Source organism: Saccopteryx leptura, chromosome 4 (genome assembly GCF_036850995.1).
Source record: "Saccopteryx leptura isolate mSacLep1 chromosome 4, mSacLep1_pri_phased_curated, whole genome shotgun sequence".
Taxonomy (NCBI): domain Eukaryota; kingdom Metazoa; phylum Chordata; class Mammalia; order Chiroptera; family Emballonuridae; genus Saccopteryx; species Saccopteryx leptura.
In genome coordinates, this window is record NC_089506.1 from 737,501 (window position 1) to 754,164 (window position 16,664).

General features: G+C 61.1%; 1 protein-coding gene across 3 annotated transcripts in view; it reads left to right on the forward strand.

Moving 5' to 3' along the window:
* The window catches only part of DLGAP2 (DLG associated protein 2), a 460,914-nt gene that overhangs the window by 433,690 nt on the left and 10,560 nt on the right, over positions 1–16,664 (forward strand). For all 3 annotated transcript variants that reach the window (XM_066380042.1, XM_066380043.1, XM_066380044.1), the window contains 3 exons: positions 3,234–3,319; positions 4,799–5,214; positions 14,314–14,405. In XM_066380042.1, the coding sequence (XP_066236139.1) occupies positions 3,234–3,319; positions 4,799–5,214; positions 14,314–14,405 (594 nt within the window). The remainder of the gene's footprint in view (positions 1–3,233; positions 3,320–4,798; positions 5,215–14,313; positions 14,406–16,664) is intronic.

A 16,664-nucleotide genomic window follows, 5' to 3' on the forward strand; every position in this document is an offset into this window, starting at 1 on the left:
TAAAGTTGACTGACTTACCGAGCCCACAGCCAGCAGTGGTAGAATCTCACGGGCTCCAAACATGCCACTTTCCCCACCCCGTGGCGGTCACAGCAGGAGGTGCTGTGGGGCCGGGAAGGAGGAAGCCCCTCTTGTTAACGGGGGCTGTGGTGGCTCCGTGCTGAGTGTCTGTGACCATGTCTGTCCTGTGTGGCTTCCGTGTTCCGTCTGCATCGAATCACCAGCATCTCTCGTGTTGCAGAGTTAACGCCCCCAGCATCACAGCTGTGTCACGTAAACCATCACTTTCATGTGCACCTGCTCGCCCCCTGCCATGCCCGGTCCACCTCCTGTCCACCTTGGCTTACCCCTTGTCCACCCTGGCTTACCCCTCGTCCACCCCTGCTTCACCCCCATTCATCCTGGCTTACCCCTCATCCACCCCCAGTCCACCCTGGCTTACCCCTCATCCACCCCCAGTCCACCCCCCGTCCACCCTGGCTTACCCCTCGTCCACCCCTGCTTCACCCCCATTCATCCTGGCTTACCCCTCATCCACCCTCTGTCCACCCTGGCTTACTCCTCATCCACCCCTGCTTCACCCCCATTCATCCTGGCTTACCCCTCATCCACCCCCAGTCCACCCCCCGTCCACCCTGGCTTACCCCTGTCCACCCGGGCTTACCCCTCGTCCACCCCTGTCCACCTCCAGTCCAGCCCCGCGCTGCGCCTTGCCCATGGCGTCATGGCGAATGCCCCCCTTTGTCAGAGCTCACAGCAATCTCGCCAGACAAGACTCCTAGACGTGGAGTCCGTGGGGCACGTCCTCTGAGCACTGACGAGAGGCAGTGCTCACTCGCAGACCTCTCTCCATGTGCGCACAGTGGTTCTGCCGCAGTGTGCATCCGTCCACCGTGACAGTGACACCAAGCTGTGACCATGCTCACAGAAGGCGGGGGGCACACACTCACAGCAGGGTCTGTGTGGTGGCAGAAACTAGGAAGTGACCAGTCACCCCTCCCTGGGGGAGGAGTGCACAAATCCAATTATTTTCATAAAATAGGACCACGGGCAGCTTCGTCCACCCTGACCCGGGACAACGTCCTAAACCAGGGGTCCCATGGCCACCCTCTTGTGTAGAGTAAGATCGATGACAATCTTCACACCCAGCACACTTAAGAAATAAAAGTCATTAAAGCCACAGTCCATGTAAAACAAAACAGAAGAACGGTGACCAGCAGCAGGAGAGGATTTTTCACTGAGAAACGCCCCCCCCTGCACAAGCCGCTCTGTCTCCCGCCGTCAGAGCACCCGCGAACGAGCATGACTCCCATGCCCGCTTTCAGTCACTCCACAAAAAGGGGGTGTGCCCCGGGCTCAGGAACCACGGGGAGCTGCTGGGGCTGGCCACAGAGGGTCGATGCCGAGCACGTCTGAGGCCAGCTTGATCCGGCTCAGCACACTGTGCACCCCTGGGCAAGTGACTCACCATCTCTGGTTCCTCAGCTGCTCAGTGCAGCTGGGAACGCCTGCGGGTGTCCTGTGGACTGCGTGTTTGTCGTGTTCTTAGCGCAGTGCCTGGTGAAGAGAATGTCAACATCAGCCACCAGTGTCACCACTTCTGTGAGCCTCTGCCGGGCTCTGAGCAGCCGCACGTGACGGTCACGACTGCTAAGGCAGCTCCGTCTCGTAACTCACAGGAGAGGTGTCTCTCTGCGTGTCATGGTCTGTGTCGCCCTGGTAGCGGGCATTCATATGTTTAAGAAGAAACGTGTCTTAAACCTTAGTTGTGACATTTTGGATTGGGGTCAAAGGCCTGTTGATCCAATTGGTCATATTTCTCGTGAAACAAGAAAGGGCCAGTGGGGGGCAGGGACATTTGTGGCTAAACTAACCCTTTGGTTTCACAGACTTGTCGTACTGAGAGTTTGGGGGGTTTCTGTTTGTTTTTATAAAATGCGCTATGCTAGAGTTCCCTCATGTTAACGTCACTCTCAGAAGCAGATTTAGGTCAGTTGCGGCCCCGGGCACAGAAGAAAATATTGGGCCCCTTAAAAAAAAGAGAGTGAGATGGAAATAAAAATACACGTTAACCATAGATATATATTTTGTGTGTGTGTGTGTGTGTGTGTGTGTGTTTCTGAAGTTGGAAACGGGGAGGCAGTCAGACAGACTCCCACAATGCGCCCAACCGGGATCCACCCAGCACGCCCACCAGGGGGTGATGCTCTGCCCATCTGGGGCGTCACTTTGTTGCAACCAGAGCCATTCTAGCTCCTGGGGCAGAGGCCATGGAGCCATCCTCAGCGCCCGGGCCATCTCTGCTCCAATGGAGCCTTGGCTGCGGGAGGAGAAGAGAGAGACAGAGAGGAAGGAGAGGGGGAGGGGTGGAGAAGCAGATGGGCACTTCTCCTGTGTGCCCTGGCCAGGAATCAAACCTGGACTCCTGTAGGCCAGGCCCACGCTCTACCACTGAGCCAACCGGCCAGGGCCTTAACCATATTTTTGAATAAGTAAAAGATATCATGTACTATTCATGTTAAAATTGCACATAGGAAACCAAACTTGGTGTCATTAGAACAAAGTGTCAAGTTGGGGTTTTGAGGGGCCCTTTGGAAGTTGGGGCCCAGGCACGTGCCATTAAATCCACCTCTGGTCACTCTGCTGACGACCATTAAAGGGCTTTGCAGGTTTGGGGAGACCTCTGGGCAGACACAGGCACAGTTTCTGTCCTGTTCTGACTGCACCGTGCCGGCCGGGCACAGTCCTGTTAGCGGGTGTGCCACAGCTGCCTGTGAACAGACGGGCGTGCCTCCTCCGTGTTCCTGGTCCTGCCCCTCCATGTGTTTGTATGTGGTGCAGACGTCAGTATCAGTGTTAGATTGCGTGTTTGTCATCAGCCCCGTCTGGTTCCTGCTGGACTTACCTTCTTCCCTGTGGGCTCGGTGAGGGCTCTCGTGTCCGGTAATAACACAACCCAGCAAAGCCTATTTTTTGTCTGAGCTGAACAGTTTTATGTGCATACATTGAAAAGACCCAAGTTTGGGCAGTTACGTAAAACGTGAGGAAACACGGTAGCCGCGTAAACACCCATGTGAGTGCGTTTCCCTCTCCCTGGGATCAGACTGGGCGCGAGCACCTCCGTGTTCCCCAGACGGGCGTGACTAGTGACAGCAGGTGACCGCACACAGAGACAGCCCCTTGCCCAGGTCCCTGGTCTCGGTTCTAAAGTAAGATGTTCTGTGTTGAATCAGGTGGAAACGGGCACAGACTCGGACACGGAGAGCCGCGGCCTGCGGGAGTACCACTCGGTCGGCGTGCAAGTGGAAGACGAGAAGCGGTAACTCCGCCCCTCCCGCCACGCACTGCGTGTCCCCGTGAGAGCTGCTGGTGCACACGGGTGCACACGGTGGCCGGCCTCGGCCCAGGTCCCACCAGCAGTGCACGCGTGTGCAAGCAGAGCCGTGTCTATACTGTCCGTTTCCACCGTGCACGTATGACTTAGCGTCCACGTGTGTCTTATCTTAGCAAGAGGCGGGCAGTGACTCCTCTGAAGCTGTTGAGCCCCTGTGACCCCAGCGAGGCTGATGGCTCAGGACTCGGTCCTTTGTTGGGGGGTAGCAGCTGCACGCCCCCCAGCTCAGGGTGTTAAAGGGAGGGGAGCACAGGGAGTCGGGGAGGGGGTGGTTCACTGCCATGGCTCCTCCTCAGAGGAATCCCTCCAGCTCCAGAGCGCAGGGACCTCCACCACACAGGTGTCGTTTCTGTAACCTGAGCAGGGGCGTTGTTTATGTGTAAGGTTGTATCTCTTCTAAACTCATAAGAACACATTGTAATCATCCGTGCATCTTGAACTTCAGCCAGCACCTAGCCGGGAAGCCCGATGCTGTCACTCACAGGGGAGGTTTCTAGGGCCCGCCCACCCTGCAGAGCTTCCAATGGCAGAGAAGTTCGAGCACAGACGGCAGCCGCCCGGGTTCCCAGCAGACCTCTGGGAACCGGGCGTCCTCCACACCTGGGGGCCCAGCGGGCTGCCCACCCTCCCTCACTCCCTCCAGGGGCCAGTTCTGCTGCCCGTGGCCTCCGGCCGAGTAAGGGGCAAGGTGACTCCCAGCGGCTGGAGCAGCTGCGTGCCCTCCGGGGGCGCTGTGGGCGGGGAGCCAGAAGGGTTAGCGAGGTCCAGTCAGACTGTGCAGACGCACACGGCGGTCACCAGCAGCATCAGGGCTCTGGTCACCTCGCCCACAGGCTGGGGAGACGGGCGGCCAGAAGGGTTAGCGAGGTCCAGGCTGACTGTGCAGACGCACACGGCGGTCACCAGCAGCACCAGGGCTCTGGTCACCTCGCCCACAGGCTGGGGAGACGGGCGGCACCCCTGCTGGAGTCGGGTTCCCATTTGCGGTTGTGCGTCAAGGACGGGGGGTGGGGGGCTATCGTTCAGCTGGGAGGAGGCTCGTGTCCGGAAACGGCTCCGTGGGCTGCAGGTGTTGTCCCAGAGGAGACGCCCTTGGGAGCCAGGCAGACTGGGCCCTTTGAGCCGCCCCGGATGGCCGTCGCACAGTCTGGGGACCCTCCTTGTTCCCGAAGACGCTTAAGTGTTCGGGGGCACTGCCCAGACCTTGGGGCTTAGGGAGACGCTAGAGCTCCAGTATTCGCAGAGCGGGGCGTCCTTCGTGTGGGAAACAAGGACACTGGCAACAGGGCGTTTCCCTCGGGCGTGGGGGGCTGCGGTCCAGCGTGTCCCTTGTCCCCCGTGCTCTGGTTCTGTGGCACCACGTCCCCTCAGAAAGGCTCCCCTCCTCTCCTCTCTCCTGGGCAGACACGGACGGTTCAAGCGCTCCAACAGTGTGACAGCAGCTGTCCAGGCAGACCTGGAGCTGGAGGGCTTCCCCGGACACGTCACCATGGAGGACAAGGGCCTGCAGTTCGGCTCGTCATTCCAGCGGCACTCGGAGCCCAGCACGCCCACGCAGTACGGGGCGGTGCGGACCGTGCGGACCCAGGGGCTCTTCAGCTACCGGGAGGACTACCGGGCCCCCGTGGACACCGCGAACCTGCCCCCGCCCGAGCCCTGGCTGGAGCCCGCCGTGGGCCCCGTGGAGAGCGGGAGGGTGTCCCCGTGCCGCAGGGACGGCTCCTGGTTCCTGAAGCTGCTGCACACAGAGACGCAGAGGATGGAGGGCTGGTGCAAGGAGATGGAGCGGGAGGCGGAGGACAACGACCTCGCCGAGGAGAGTGAGCTCGGGCCCCGGGCGCAGCGTCCACGGGGGTGGGGTGCCGTCCACGGGGGTGGGGTGCCGCCCGCCCAGGGAAACGGCAGCTGAGACGGGGGTGGGCCCCTGTTCTCGCTGGTCGGATGAGGCGGTCAGGGGTGGGGTGGGTTCCTGGACACCCTCTTGTCTCAGGGCAGCTGAGACGGGGATGGGCTCCTGCTCTCGCTGGTCGGATGAGGCGGTCAGGGGTGGGGTGGGTTCCCGGACGCCCTCTTGTCTCAGGGCAGCTGAGACGGGGATGGGCCCCTGTTCTCGCTGGTCGGATGAGGCGGTCAGGGGTGGGGTGGGTTCCTGGACACCCTCTTGTCTCAGGGCAGCTGAGACGGGGGTGGGCCCCTGTTCTCGCTGGTCAGATGAGGCGGTCAGGGGTGGGGTGGGTTTCCAGACGCCCTCTTGTCTCAGGGCAGCTGAGACGGGGGTGGGCCCCTGTTCTCGCTGGTCAGATGAGGCGGTCAGGGGTGGGGTGGGTTTCCAGACGCCCTCTTGTCTCAGGGCAGCGTCCCCACCGTCTTCCAGAACCACTGGGGCCCCGCACGCGTAAGGAGTTGCTTTGGCTTTATGCCTGACAACCACTGGCGTTGAGAAGAGCTGACTGGTCAGCGCGGTGACCATGTGCTCTTTGCTGCCCAGTCTCGGGGCGGGGGGCTTCTCTGTGACTTCCGCCAGGTGTGGGCAGTGCAGACCTCCTGACCCTGACGGCACAAGTGGGTCCCTGCTTCTGTGTAGAAAGGGACGGTGCCCCTGTCCCCCCACCCTCCTCCCGTTACCTGGACAAGCCTGTCACCCGGAGTGACCAGAGCAGCAGCCCTGGGGAGCTGCGTGTGTGGTCCGCACACAAACACTGGGGAGCTGCGTGTGTGGTCCGCACACAAACACTGGGTACAGGCCAGGGTTCCCAGAGAGCGGCTGCCCTGCATTTAGACTGACTTGTCCTGGACGAACACCGTGTCACAGGGCAGTTCTGAGTGTGCTGACCTGACTGTGCGTGCTGTCCTTAGGAGCCTTTGTCTCCTGCGAGTCCCTTTGCACATGAGTAGGTCACTGCACCCTGGGGTCCAGAAGCACAGCTCAGTCTTTGGGGTCTGGCCCTGGCCTGTGTTTCCCAGTGACTGCTATAGGACACTAGGTCCCTAAGCCCCAGCAGGAAGACATTCCCACAAGGACGTTCTGTGGACTTAGAGAGCTTGAGGCCCGAGCTGAGAGTCTGGGAGGACAACTGGTGTGTCGGTTCTGTGGTACCTGGCGGTGCCACCGAGGAGGAAGGCAGAGGTGGTTCTCCCAGCCCCTCCCGGTCAGCATGTCCCCTCCTGGTCAGCCCATCTCCTCCCAGTCAGCCCATGGCCTCCTGGTCAGCACGTCCCCTCCTGGTCAGCCCATCTCCTCCCAGTCAGCCCATGGCCTCCCGGTCAGCCCATGGCCTCCTGGTCAGCATGTCCCCTCCCGGTAAACTTGTGCCACACATCCTCACCTGAGTTGACACTCATCTTGAGCACTTGGGAGGAAGAGCCACCTGGGAGCACTGCCCAGGGGCTGCACCTTAGCTGGACGCCAGGGCAGTGCTCGGACGGTCCACAGGCACTGCCCAAACACATCGTCTGTCAGGGCTCACAGCCCTGACACTTAAAAATCACTCCTTTCCTGCTGTGCTCCTTCAGTCGTCAGTGTGCATGTCAGCTTGTCAAATTCACTTTTTTAATTGTAACAGGGTTTATCTCCTTTTTCACTAAGCTAAAACACGGAAAACAGCTGCCTAAGCTGACAGGAAGCTGGGGTGAAGCAGTCCTCTCCGGGCGTGTCTGCGGGGCGGGCACACCTTCTCTCGGTCCCCCACACGCCGCCCGCACGCGGGTCCTCTCGGACACTGGCACGTCCTGGGGCCCCTCCAGAGGCGCTGGAGGAGGCGGAGACGCAGGAGTCCTGGCCCCATGACGTGCCTGTGACGTGTGTCTATGGTCATTTGAATTCACACATTTAGGACACGTCTCAAAAGTTCCAGTCCCCCTGTGTGTGTGGCACACTGGTCACCATGTTTGTGTGACATGTGACAACGCAGACCCATACCTGCTTTAGCTAACTTTCCATATTTAGTGTATACTTTTAATGTCATCATTTTCTCAAGCATATCGTTTTTCAAAGACAGTTAAAAACAAACCTTTACAGCAGCACAAACTGCTCACCACGGGCCACGTCCTACACTAAGCGTGTTACATACGTGTTAGAAGCTCACCGTCATGTGACACGTACACCATGTCGCCACCATTGTAAAAAGAAGCTGAGCTCAGAGAGGTTCACGTCAGGCCTCCAGCTGCACAGAGTGGTCACAGAGGACTCGGTCACCTGTCTGCTGAGGAAGCCGCGCCCTCCTGTGCCCGTCTGGAGCTGCGGATTCTTCGCCCTCACTGGGCGCTTTCTCGCCGTGGCTCTGTGCACGGGGGCCCCAGCCTGGACGTCCACCCCACCCTGGTCCAGCCCAGCCCCAGCCCAGCCGTACCTGACACAGGAGGCCTGCAGTCCGGAGAGACTCCCCGAGCAGGTGGCACGTGAGTGGAGGTGTCCTGCCTCAGCCCCTGGGAAGCAAGAGGAGGACGTGGCCGGAGGTGCTTCTCTCTGACGGGACAGGAGCCGTCGAGCAGATCAAAGGCAGAAGCATCCTCGTGACGCTCTTGTCACTGGGGACATTCAGGAGAACTCGGAATCACGTCGTGAACGGGCTGCATGTGAAACGCAGTGTAATCTACCGCAGCCCGAGTCAGCAGCAGCTCCGTCCAGCCCCTCAGGTGCAGTTAACTGTGGTCGCCTCGTTGTCACACCTGGCCAGCCCGTTCTTTACGGCGAGGAGGAGCAGGGAGTGTCTGCTGCCCAGGCAAGGTGCTCACGCCTCCTCTGCCCCTGCGGCATCTCCTGGCCCCTGCAATAACGCAGACCTCCACGCCCTGCACCGAGCCTGCGGGCCGGGCAGCCCCAGTTGCAGCCTGGGTCTGCGTGTGGGGGGGGCTGCGTGCGGGAGAGGGGCGCAGTGCTGGGTCTGCGTGGGGGGGGTGCAGGCAGGAGAGGGGCGCAGTGCTGGGTCTGCGTGGGGGGGGGCTGCGTGCGGGAGAGGGGCGCAGTGCTGGGTCTGCGTGGGGGGGGTGCAGGCAGGAGAGGGGCGCAGTGCTGGGTCTGCGTGGGGGGGGCTGCGTGCGGGAGAGGGGCGCAGTGCTGGGTCTGCGTGGGGGGGGTGCAGGCAGGAGAGGGGCGCAGTGCTGGGTCTGCGTGGGGGGGCTGCGTGCGGGAGAGGGGCGCAGTGCTGGGTCTGCGTGGGGGGGGGCTGCGTGCAGGAGAGGGGCGCAGTGCTGGGTCTGCGTGTGGGGGGGGGCTGCGTGCGGGAGGGGGGCGCAGTGCTGGGTCTGTGTGGGGGGGGTGCAGGCAGGAGAGGGGCGCAGTGCTGGGTCTGCGTGGGGGGGGCTGCGTGCGGGAGGGGGGGCGCAGTGCTGGGTCTGTGTGGGGGGGGGTGCAGGCAGGAGAGGGGCGCAGTGCTGGGTCTGCGTGGGGGGGGCTGCGTGCGGGAGAGGGGCGCAGTGCTGGGTCTGCGTGGGGGGGGCTGCGTGCGGGAGGGGGGCGCAGTGCTGGGTCTGTGTGGGGGGGGGTGCAGGCAGGAGAGGGGCGCAGTGCTGGGTCTGCGTGGGGGGGGCTGCGTGCGGGAGAGGGGCGCAGTGCTGGGTCTGCGTGGGGGGGGCTGCGTGCAGAAGGGGGCGCAGTGCTGGGTCTGCGTGGGGGGGGGTGCAGGCAGGAGAGGGGCGCAGTGCTGGGTCTGCGTGGGGGGGGGTGCAGGCAGGAGAGGGGCGCAGTGCTGGGTCTGCGTGGGGGGGGCTGCGTGCAGAAGGGGGCGCAGTGCTGGGTCTGCGTGGGGGGGGGGCTGCGTGCAGAAGGGGGGCGCAGTGCTGGGTCTGCGTGGGGGGGCTGCGTGCGGGAGAGGGGCGCAGTGCTGGGGCTGCGTGGGGGGGCTGCGTGCGGAAGAGGGGCGCAGTGCTGGGTCTGCGTGGGGGGGGCTGCGTGCAGGAGAGGGGCGCAGTGCTGGGTCTGCATGGGGGGGCTGTGTGCAGGAGAGGGGTGCAGTGCTGGGTCTGTGTGGGGGGGCTGTGTGCAGGAGAGGGGCGCAGTGCTGGGTCTGCATTGGGGGTGCATGCAGGAGAGGGGCACAGTGCTGGGTCTGCGTGGGGGGGTGTGTGCAGGAGAGGGGTGCAGTGCTGGGTCTGTGTGGGGGGCTGCATGCAGGAGAGGGGCGCAGTGCTGGGTCTGTGTGGGGGGGCTGTGTGCAGGAGAGGGGTGCAGTGCTGGGTCTGCGTTGGGGTTGCATGCAGGAGGGGGGCGCAGTGCTGGGTCTGTGTGGGGGGGTGTGTGCGGGAGGGAGGCGCAGTGCTGGGTCTGCATTGGGGGTGCATGCAGGAGGGGGGCGCAGTGCTGGGTCTGCGTGGGGGGCTGTGTGCAGGAGAGGGGGGTGCAGTGCTGGGTCTGCGTTGGGGGTGCATGCAGGAGAGGGGGGCGCAGTGCTGGGTCTGCGTGGGGGGGCTGTGTGCGGGAGAGGGCACAGTGCTGGGTCTGTGTGGGGGGCTGTGTGCAGGAGAGGGGGGTGCAGTGCTGGGTCTGTGGGGGGGTGTGTGCGGGAGGGGGGCGCAGTGCTGGGCCCAGGAGCCCCTGTGGTCTCTGCTCTCTGAGAAGCCTTCATTCAGACAGGGACCTTCCCCTGCCACTGGGAGAGGGGCTGGGCCATTGACCACTCACTGTCCAGCCCTTGGGGACATGCTTTTCTCAGAGCAGCCCCTCTGCTTCCCCAGCGCTCTGTCCCCTGCTGCCGTCTGCGAGCTAGGTGCCTCCGTGGCAGCCGTCCTGCGCTTAGGACCCCCCGCAGGGCCTGGACGGTGTCTGGCACCAGGTCCTGCCCTTGGGGGTGAGGAGGAGGACAGGCAGGCGGGAGGCAGGCAGCGCATACACAGGACAGTTGCCCTGCTCACACCTTCCCCACCTCGCACCCCTGCCCGCAGCCTGTGCGCCGGCCCCTGGGCCTCTTCCCGCTGCCGTTTCCTCCCTGCAGGTGGCGGAGTGGCCGCAGCCTGGGCACAGAGCAGAGAAGAGCCAGCACCTCTGAGGCTGTCGGGGTTTCTGAGCTCCCGCTGCCTGGTCTCCGTGGGCACAGACGTGGCCACGGGTCTCGGCCTGGCACTCCTGCACGCCGCGCATGGGAAACGGCACCACAGCACTCACCTTCAGCTATTTCCCTAGTGACTTTTAAAAAGCAAAATAGCCTTTGATTCTAGTCCTAATTTTAAGAACAAGTATGAGGTTATTGGTTATGGTGCTTTTTAAAAGTAGAGACTAGGCCCTGGCCGGTTGGCTCAGTGGTAGAGCGTCGGCCTGGCATGCAGAAGTCCTGGGTTCGATTCCCGGCCAGGGCACACAGGAGAAGCACCCATCTGCTTCTCCACCCCTCCCCCTCTCCTTCCTCTCTGTCTCTCTCTTCCCCTCCTGCAGCCGAGGCTCCATTGGAGCAAAGATGGCCCGGGCGCTGGGGATGGCTCCTTGGCCTCTGCCTCAGGCACTAGAATGGCTCTGGTCACGACAGAGCGACGCCCCAGATGGGCAGAGCATTGCCCCCTGGTGGGTGTGCAGGGTGGATCCCGGTCAGGCGCATGCGGGAGTCTGTTTGACTGCCTCCCCGTTTCCAGCTTCGGAAAAATACAAAAAAAAAAAAGTAGAGACTAAATTAAATGCCTTGTTAAACCAAAACTCAGAGCTCTGAATTTTGAAATTTGCATTGCACAGAATATTTTCCCAAACTGTAATTTTATAATCACAGTTCACTGAACTGACAAAGTGAATTTAGATTCAGTCCCCCGTGGTTAATAAAATCTATTGTGAGCCTAAATAAATACTGCTTTCAGTGAAGTCACATTACTGCCAGCTTCCTCTTGTTAAATTAAAGGTAGATAGATAGATATACTTTGGGGGGATTGTAAACCTTCACTACATTAGTGTTTTGAGATTTTTGTATTAATTGTGTTAAACAAAACAGATAAATGCCATAAAGAGAAACCCCCCCGCCCCAAAGGGGTGTTCTATGAGATAAATCGTTCCCAAGCTGCAGCAGCCCCATCTGAAGTCTGGGGAGGTGTGACTCACACAGGAAACTCCACGGAGGGTCTTTCCAAAGGTGTTGGGGAGACCTTTGCCCTAAAGCAGCTCTGCCTCAAGCTGTTGATAATCTAAGTGTCACCTGGTAGGTGCGCTGAGCACGGCCCTGAAGACCTGAGGGGGCGGGGGGGGGGCGCCATCTGAGAGTGAGTGAGGGCGCAAGGCTCGCAACTCACCCCCACAGAGCTGGGGTCTCCCCCTCCGTGCGAAGGGGCCCTGGTCTCTGGCTGGGGGCAGGGCCAGGTGGCAGGCTGTTCCGTAGCCATGGGGGGACAAACAGGCCTGCGTCTGCCGTTTGCCCGGGACATCCCAGATCAGCAGAGAAGATAACCATGAAGTGTCAGAAACATGACTGTGGTTCTGAGCAGGTCAGACGCCGTGACACTGCCCGCTGCCCACTGCCCGCCCAAGGGACCCGCCTGAGCCCAACGGGACAAGCACTGCTTCCAGACTTCGGTCAAGAGACACAGCCCACAGCTGAGCACCAGTGGGTGGGAGGCTGGAGCAGGAGCACGCAGGGCGGTTCAGCACGAGCGCCCGGAGGACCCGGTGCCCACAGCTGAGCACCAGTGAGTGGGGAGGCTGGGACAGGAGCACGCAGGGCGGTTCAGCACGAGCGCCCGGAGGACCCGGTGCCACGGTGGGCCGCACCTGCTCCACAGTGTGGTGGGTGAGAGCCCAGAGCAGGGCCTGTGTCGTCACGAGCTCACGGCAGACCAGCCACAGGTGCTGCAGAAACCACTGCGAACGTGGAGGAGAGGAACAAGGGACTGCTGTCCTGAAACCTCACGGCACATCGAGACAGAGTTGGAAATTGTGGAAGGCGCGCGAAAAATACATCAACAGAGCGAGTAATTTCACCTGCCACCCCCACGCGGCCGAGCGAGGGTCTCTTGGGTCCTCTGTGCCTTCACACGCTGACGGGCGCTGGTCCTTCTCAGCAGCACTCGAAAGGAAACCGTCTCCACCGTGACGCAGTCAGGGAGTATCGTGGGAAAGAACGAACGGACTCTTCACTTCCCACTTCCGGGGGTCACAGGAAGCTGCTCTCACGAGGGGCACCAGAGAGCCGAGCTGCAGACTGCTCACCGCCCTCGGGATGACTCGGCCCAAGACTGCCCTCCACCCTCTGTGCTGAAGGCTGTAGACAGAGCCTGACCAGGTGGTGGCGTAGTGGATAGAGCGTCAGCCTCGATGCTGAGGACCCAGGTCCGAAACCCCGAGGTCACCAGCTTGAGTGTGGGATCACAGACATGACCACACGGTCGCCGGCTTGAGCCCAAAGGTCACTGGCTTGAGCGAGGGGTCACTCACTGAGCTGGACCCCCCCCCCCCCGCAGTCACAGCACATATGAGAAAGCAATTAGTGAATGACTAAGGAGCCATAACTATGAGTTGATGCTTCTCATCTCTTTTCTTTCCTGTCCATCTGTCTGTCTCTGTCTCTTGCTGAAGGTTATAGATTGAAGCAGTTTTATTGATACCTATGCCGAATTTCATTTTAAGAAGAATATGAACATTGAGGATAGAACTGACTGACTTTAACGACCTCTTGAGGGGCCCTGACGTCACTAAGTGTGTGTGCTCATCACCGTGCAGCGTACAGGCTGCAGGAGGCCAGGGCTGGGGGATGAGTTCAGCTGGGGGTTAAACTGTGAACTGAGTGTGGACAACCTGAGTGCTGGCCTGAGCACTGCCTCCTGCGCCCCGTCCCGTGCGGGCTCCACGCCTCCTTCCCCGTCCCCTCCCCAGCCTGCAGGTCCCATCAGGGAGGGGGTGGGCAGGAGGCACAGGGCGGGGCGAGCCCTCTGGGACTGGATTGGCGAGGACACTGAGGACACAGGTAGCAAGGTGCATGACCACCTAGCCTCTGGCTTCTTTTTTAAGGCTGCCAAAGCGTTGCACCAATTCGTTCACCTTTAATTAAGTTACATTTTTAAGCTCTTATTTACAGTGGCTTGGACACCATCTGGCATCAGACGATGTTAGGGGTGGCCAAGTCCTCAGGGTGGTAGCAGCCTCGTGGTCGTGCCCACACGGTAGGGAGGGCTGGTGCAGCTGACCGCAGGTGGCCCAGGATGAGTGCCCCCCGCCCGGGGCTGGCTGAGGGCTGGGTGGGGAGGGCTGGTGCAGCTGACCGCAGGTGGCCCAGGATGAGTGCCCCCCGCCCGGGGCTGGCTGAGGCTGGGTGGGGAGGCACTGCCCACACCTTCCTTCTCATTCCCACACTGAGCCCTGGAGAGCAGCGGTGTGGGTTCAGGACAGACATAAGGAAGTGCAGGCAGATCACACCGTGTTAAGTCCAGTCTTGGTTTGTTAAACAGCGATGCCCCCCCCTGCTCCAAACCCCCCCCATGCTCGGCGGGAACACTGAGCCCCAGCTCAGGGCCGTGGTCTCACCGTGTGACCTTCCTCCCGCTCCATCTGCACACCAGAGGGACCTCGCAGCTCTGCCCCGACTTGCCCACAGTTCACTGAGCGTAGTTTAATCACATCAACTGAAGTAACAAAATGGGTCTCCGTGAATTGCCGTCCTGATCAAGTCACTAACGGGTCCCGGAGGCCGTCGGTAGGAAACGCTGTGTCTCTTGTGTGCACACTCCGTTGTCCAGCTAGTCCGTCCTCCCAGTGCCCAGCGCAAGAGAAGCTGCCGGCCGCGGGACCACCGTTCTAACGTGAATTCTTCCCGACACTGACGAAGTGTCCCAACGGGGCACGTGGTCATCTCGAGTGACCCCCGGGAACAGGAGAGCATGGTTGGAGGGCAGGTTCTGGGCAGTGAGCTCCGGGCTCAGAGAGGGGCAGCCCCTTCTCTTTAGAACTTACGCCTGCATATGCTTCTGCCGTTGTTTCTGCTTGCTGGACTCTCCAACCTGTCTGTCTGTCTGCACAGTTCTCGGTAAAATCCGGAGTGCCGTCGGCAGCGCCCAGCTCCTCATGTCGCAGAAGTTCCAGCAGTTTTACTGGCTTTGCCAACAGAACATGGTGAGTGCCCCTTGCTGACCCCCCCGTTCGCTCTGGTGACCGACGCCCGCACGCCGCAGACTGCTGGGTGAGCAGAGGGTGCTGCCCGGCTCTGGACGGTTCAGATGGGTAGCCCAGGCCGAGAGGCTGCAGGACGGGGTGTGGGGGAGGGGCGGGACCTGCAGGGGACGCGTGTCCCGGGTGCGACGGGCGCTGGTGTGTCGGCAGCTGGACCATCTCCCAGAACCTCAGGAAGGAGACAGTGAGCCGCGGTACGGAGAATGTCACAGTGAAGACGGGGACATGCGGTGGCTTCAGTGGAAGCACACAATCATGTGTGAAGATGAGATTTTAGAAATAACGGGCTTTCTGTGCCACAGTCGGGAGTAAAACGGCAGCTTTGAGCCGGGTCAGTTACCATGGGCGGCGCTGAACTTGGTTCTGGTCTTCCTGGAAATCAGAGGGAAGAAACACCATGCACGTCTATGTAAATATGTGTGTCTAGGCTTATATTTATATATAAACATACAAATGTTTGCACTTGTGAACATTATACACCTGCAAATAAGCACGTATGTGTGCTTATTTATGAATCTGTGTAAATACGGGTGTGCAGGTCTTGTCTGACTAGAGGAAATACTCAGTATTCTTTGGGGTCATAACCAGTGTTCACACGACCTTATAGCCACTTGATCATCGATGCATTGATTTCTCCAGACCAGACACGCCCATTAACATGCAGACGGGTCTCTGCGAGGCCCCTTGAAGCAGCTGCTCTGTGACCTGACGTGTCTGTTTCTGTTCCGCGTGCAGGGAGACAGGAATTCACCGAGTGTGCTTAGACATCGGAGCAGGCGCGGCCCAGAGCTAGCAATCCACCCCTTTAATCCGGGTCGCGTGGCAGACTGTGTTCTCTGACATCTGCCAGTTAACCTGCTTCACGGTCGCCGGCACATGCAGCCACCTCGCTGTGCCGTGCAGTCAGGAGCAGAGTGTAGGAAGGGGGGTCGGGAGCTGAGAGGACAGACGGGAGCCGAGAGGACAGACAGGAGCTGAGAGGACAGACGGGAGCCGAGAGGACGGACGGGAGCCAAGAGGACGGACGGGAGCCGAGAGGACGGACGGGAGCTGAGAGGACAGGAGCTGAGAGGACAGGAGCTGAGAGGACAGGAGCCGAGAGGACAGACGGGAGCCGAGAGGACAGACGGGAGCCGAGAGGACGGGAGCCGAGAGGACAGACGGGAGCCGAGAGGACAGACGGGAGCCGAGAGGACAGACGGGAGCTGAGAGGACAGGAGCTGAGAGGACAGGAGCTGAGAGGACAGACGGGAGCCGAGAGGACAGACGGGAGCCGAGAGGACAGACGGGAGCTGAGAGGACAGACGGGAGCCGAGAGGACAGGAGCCGAGAGGACAGACGGGAGCAGAGAGGACAGACGGGAGCTCAGAGGACGGGAGCAGAGAGGACAGACGGGAGCTCAGAGGACGGGAGCAGAGAGGACAGACGGGAGCTCAGAGGACGGGAGCAGAGAGGACAGACGGGAGCTGAGAGGACAGACGGGAGCTCAGAGGACGGGAGCTGAGAGGACAGACGGGAGCTCAGAGGACGGGAGCAGAGAGGACAGACGGGAGCTGAGAGGACAGACGGGAGCTCAGAGGACGGGAGCAGAGAGGACAGACGGGAGCTGAGAGGACAGACGGGAGCAGAGAGGACAGACGGGAGCAGAGAGGACAGACGGGAGCCGAGAGGACAGACGGGAGCCGAGAGGACAGACGGGAGCTGAGAGGACAGACGGGAGCAGAGAGGACAGACGGGAGCAGAGAGGACAGACGGGAGCTGAGAGGACAGGAGCTGAGAGGACGGGAGCAGAGAGGACAGACGGGAGCAGAGAGGACAGACGGGAGCAGAGAGGACAGACGGGAGCCGAGAGGACAGACGGGAGCCGAGAGGACAGACGGGAGCTGAGAGGACAGGAGCTGAGAGGACAGACGGGAGCAGAGAGGACAGACGGGAGCTGAGAGGACAGGAGCAGAGAGGACAGACGGGAGCTGAGAGGACAGACGGGAGCAGATAGGACAGACGGGAGCTGAGAGGACAGACGGGAGCTGAGAGGACAGACGGGAGCTCAGAGGACGGGAGCAGAGAGGACAGACGGGAGCAGAGAGGACAGACGGGAGCTGAGAGGACAGATGGGAGCTCAGAGGACGGGAGCAGAGAGGACAGACGGGAACAGAGAGGACAGACGGGAGCCGAGAGGACAGACGGGAGCTCAGAGGACGG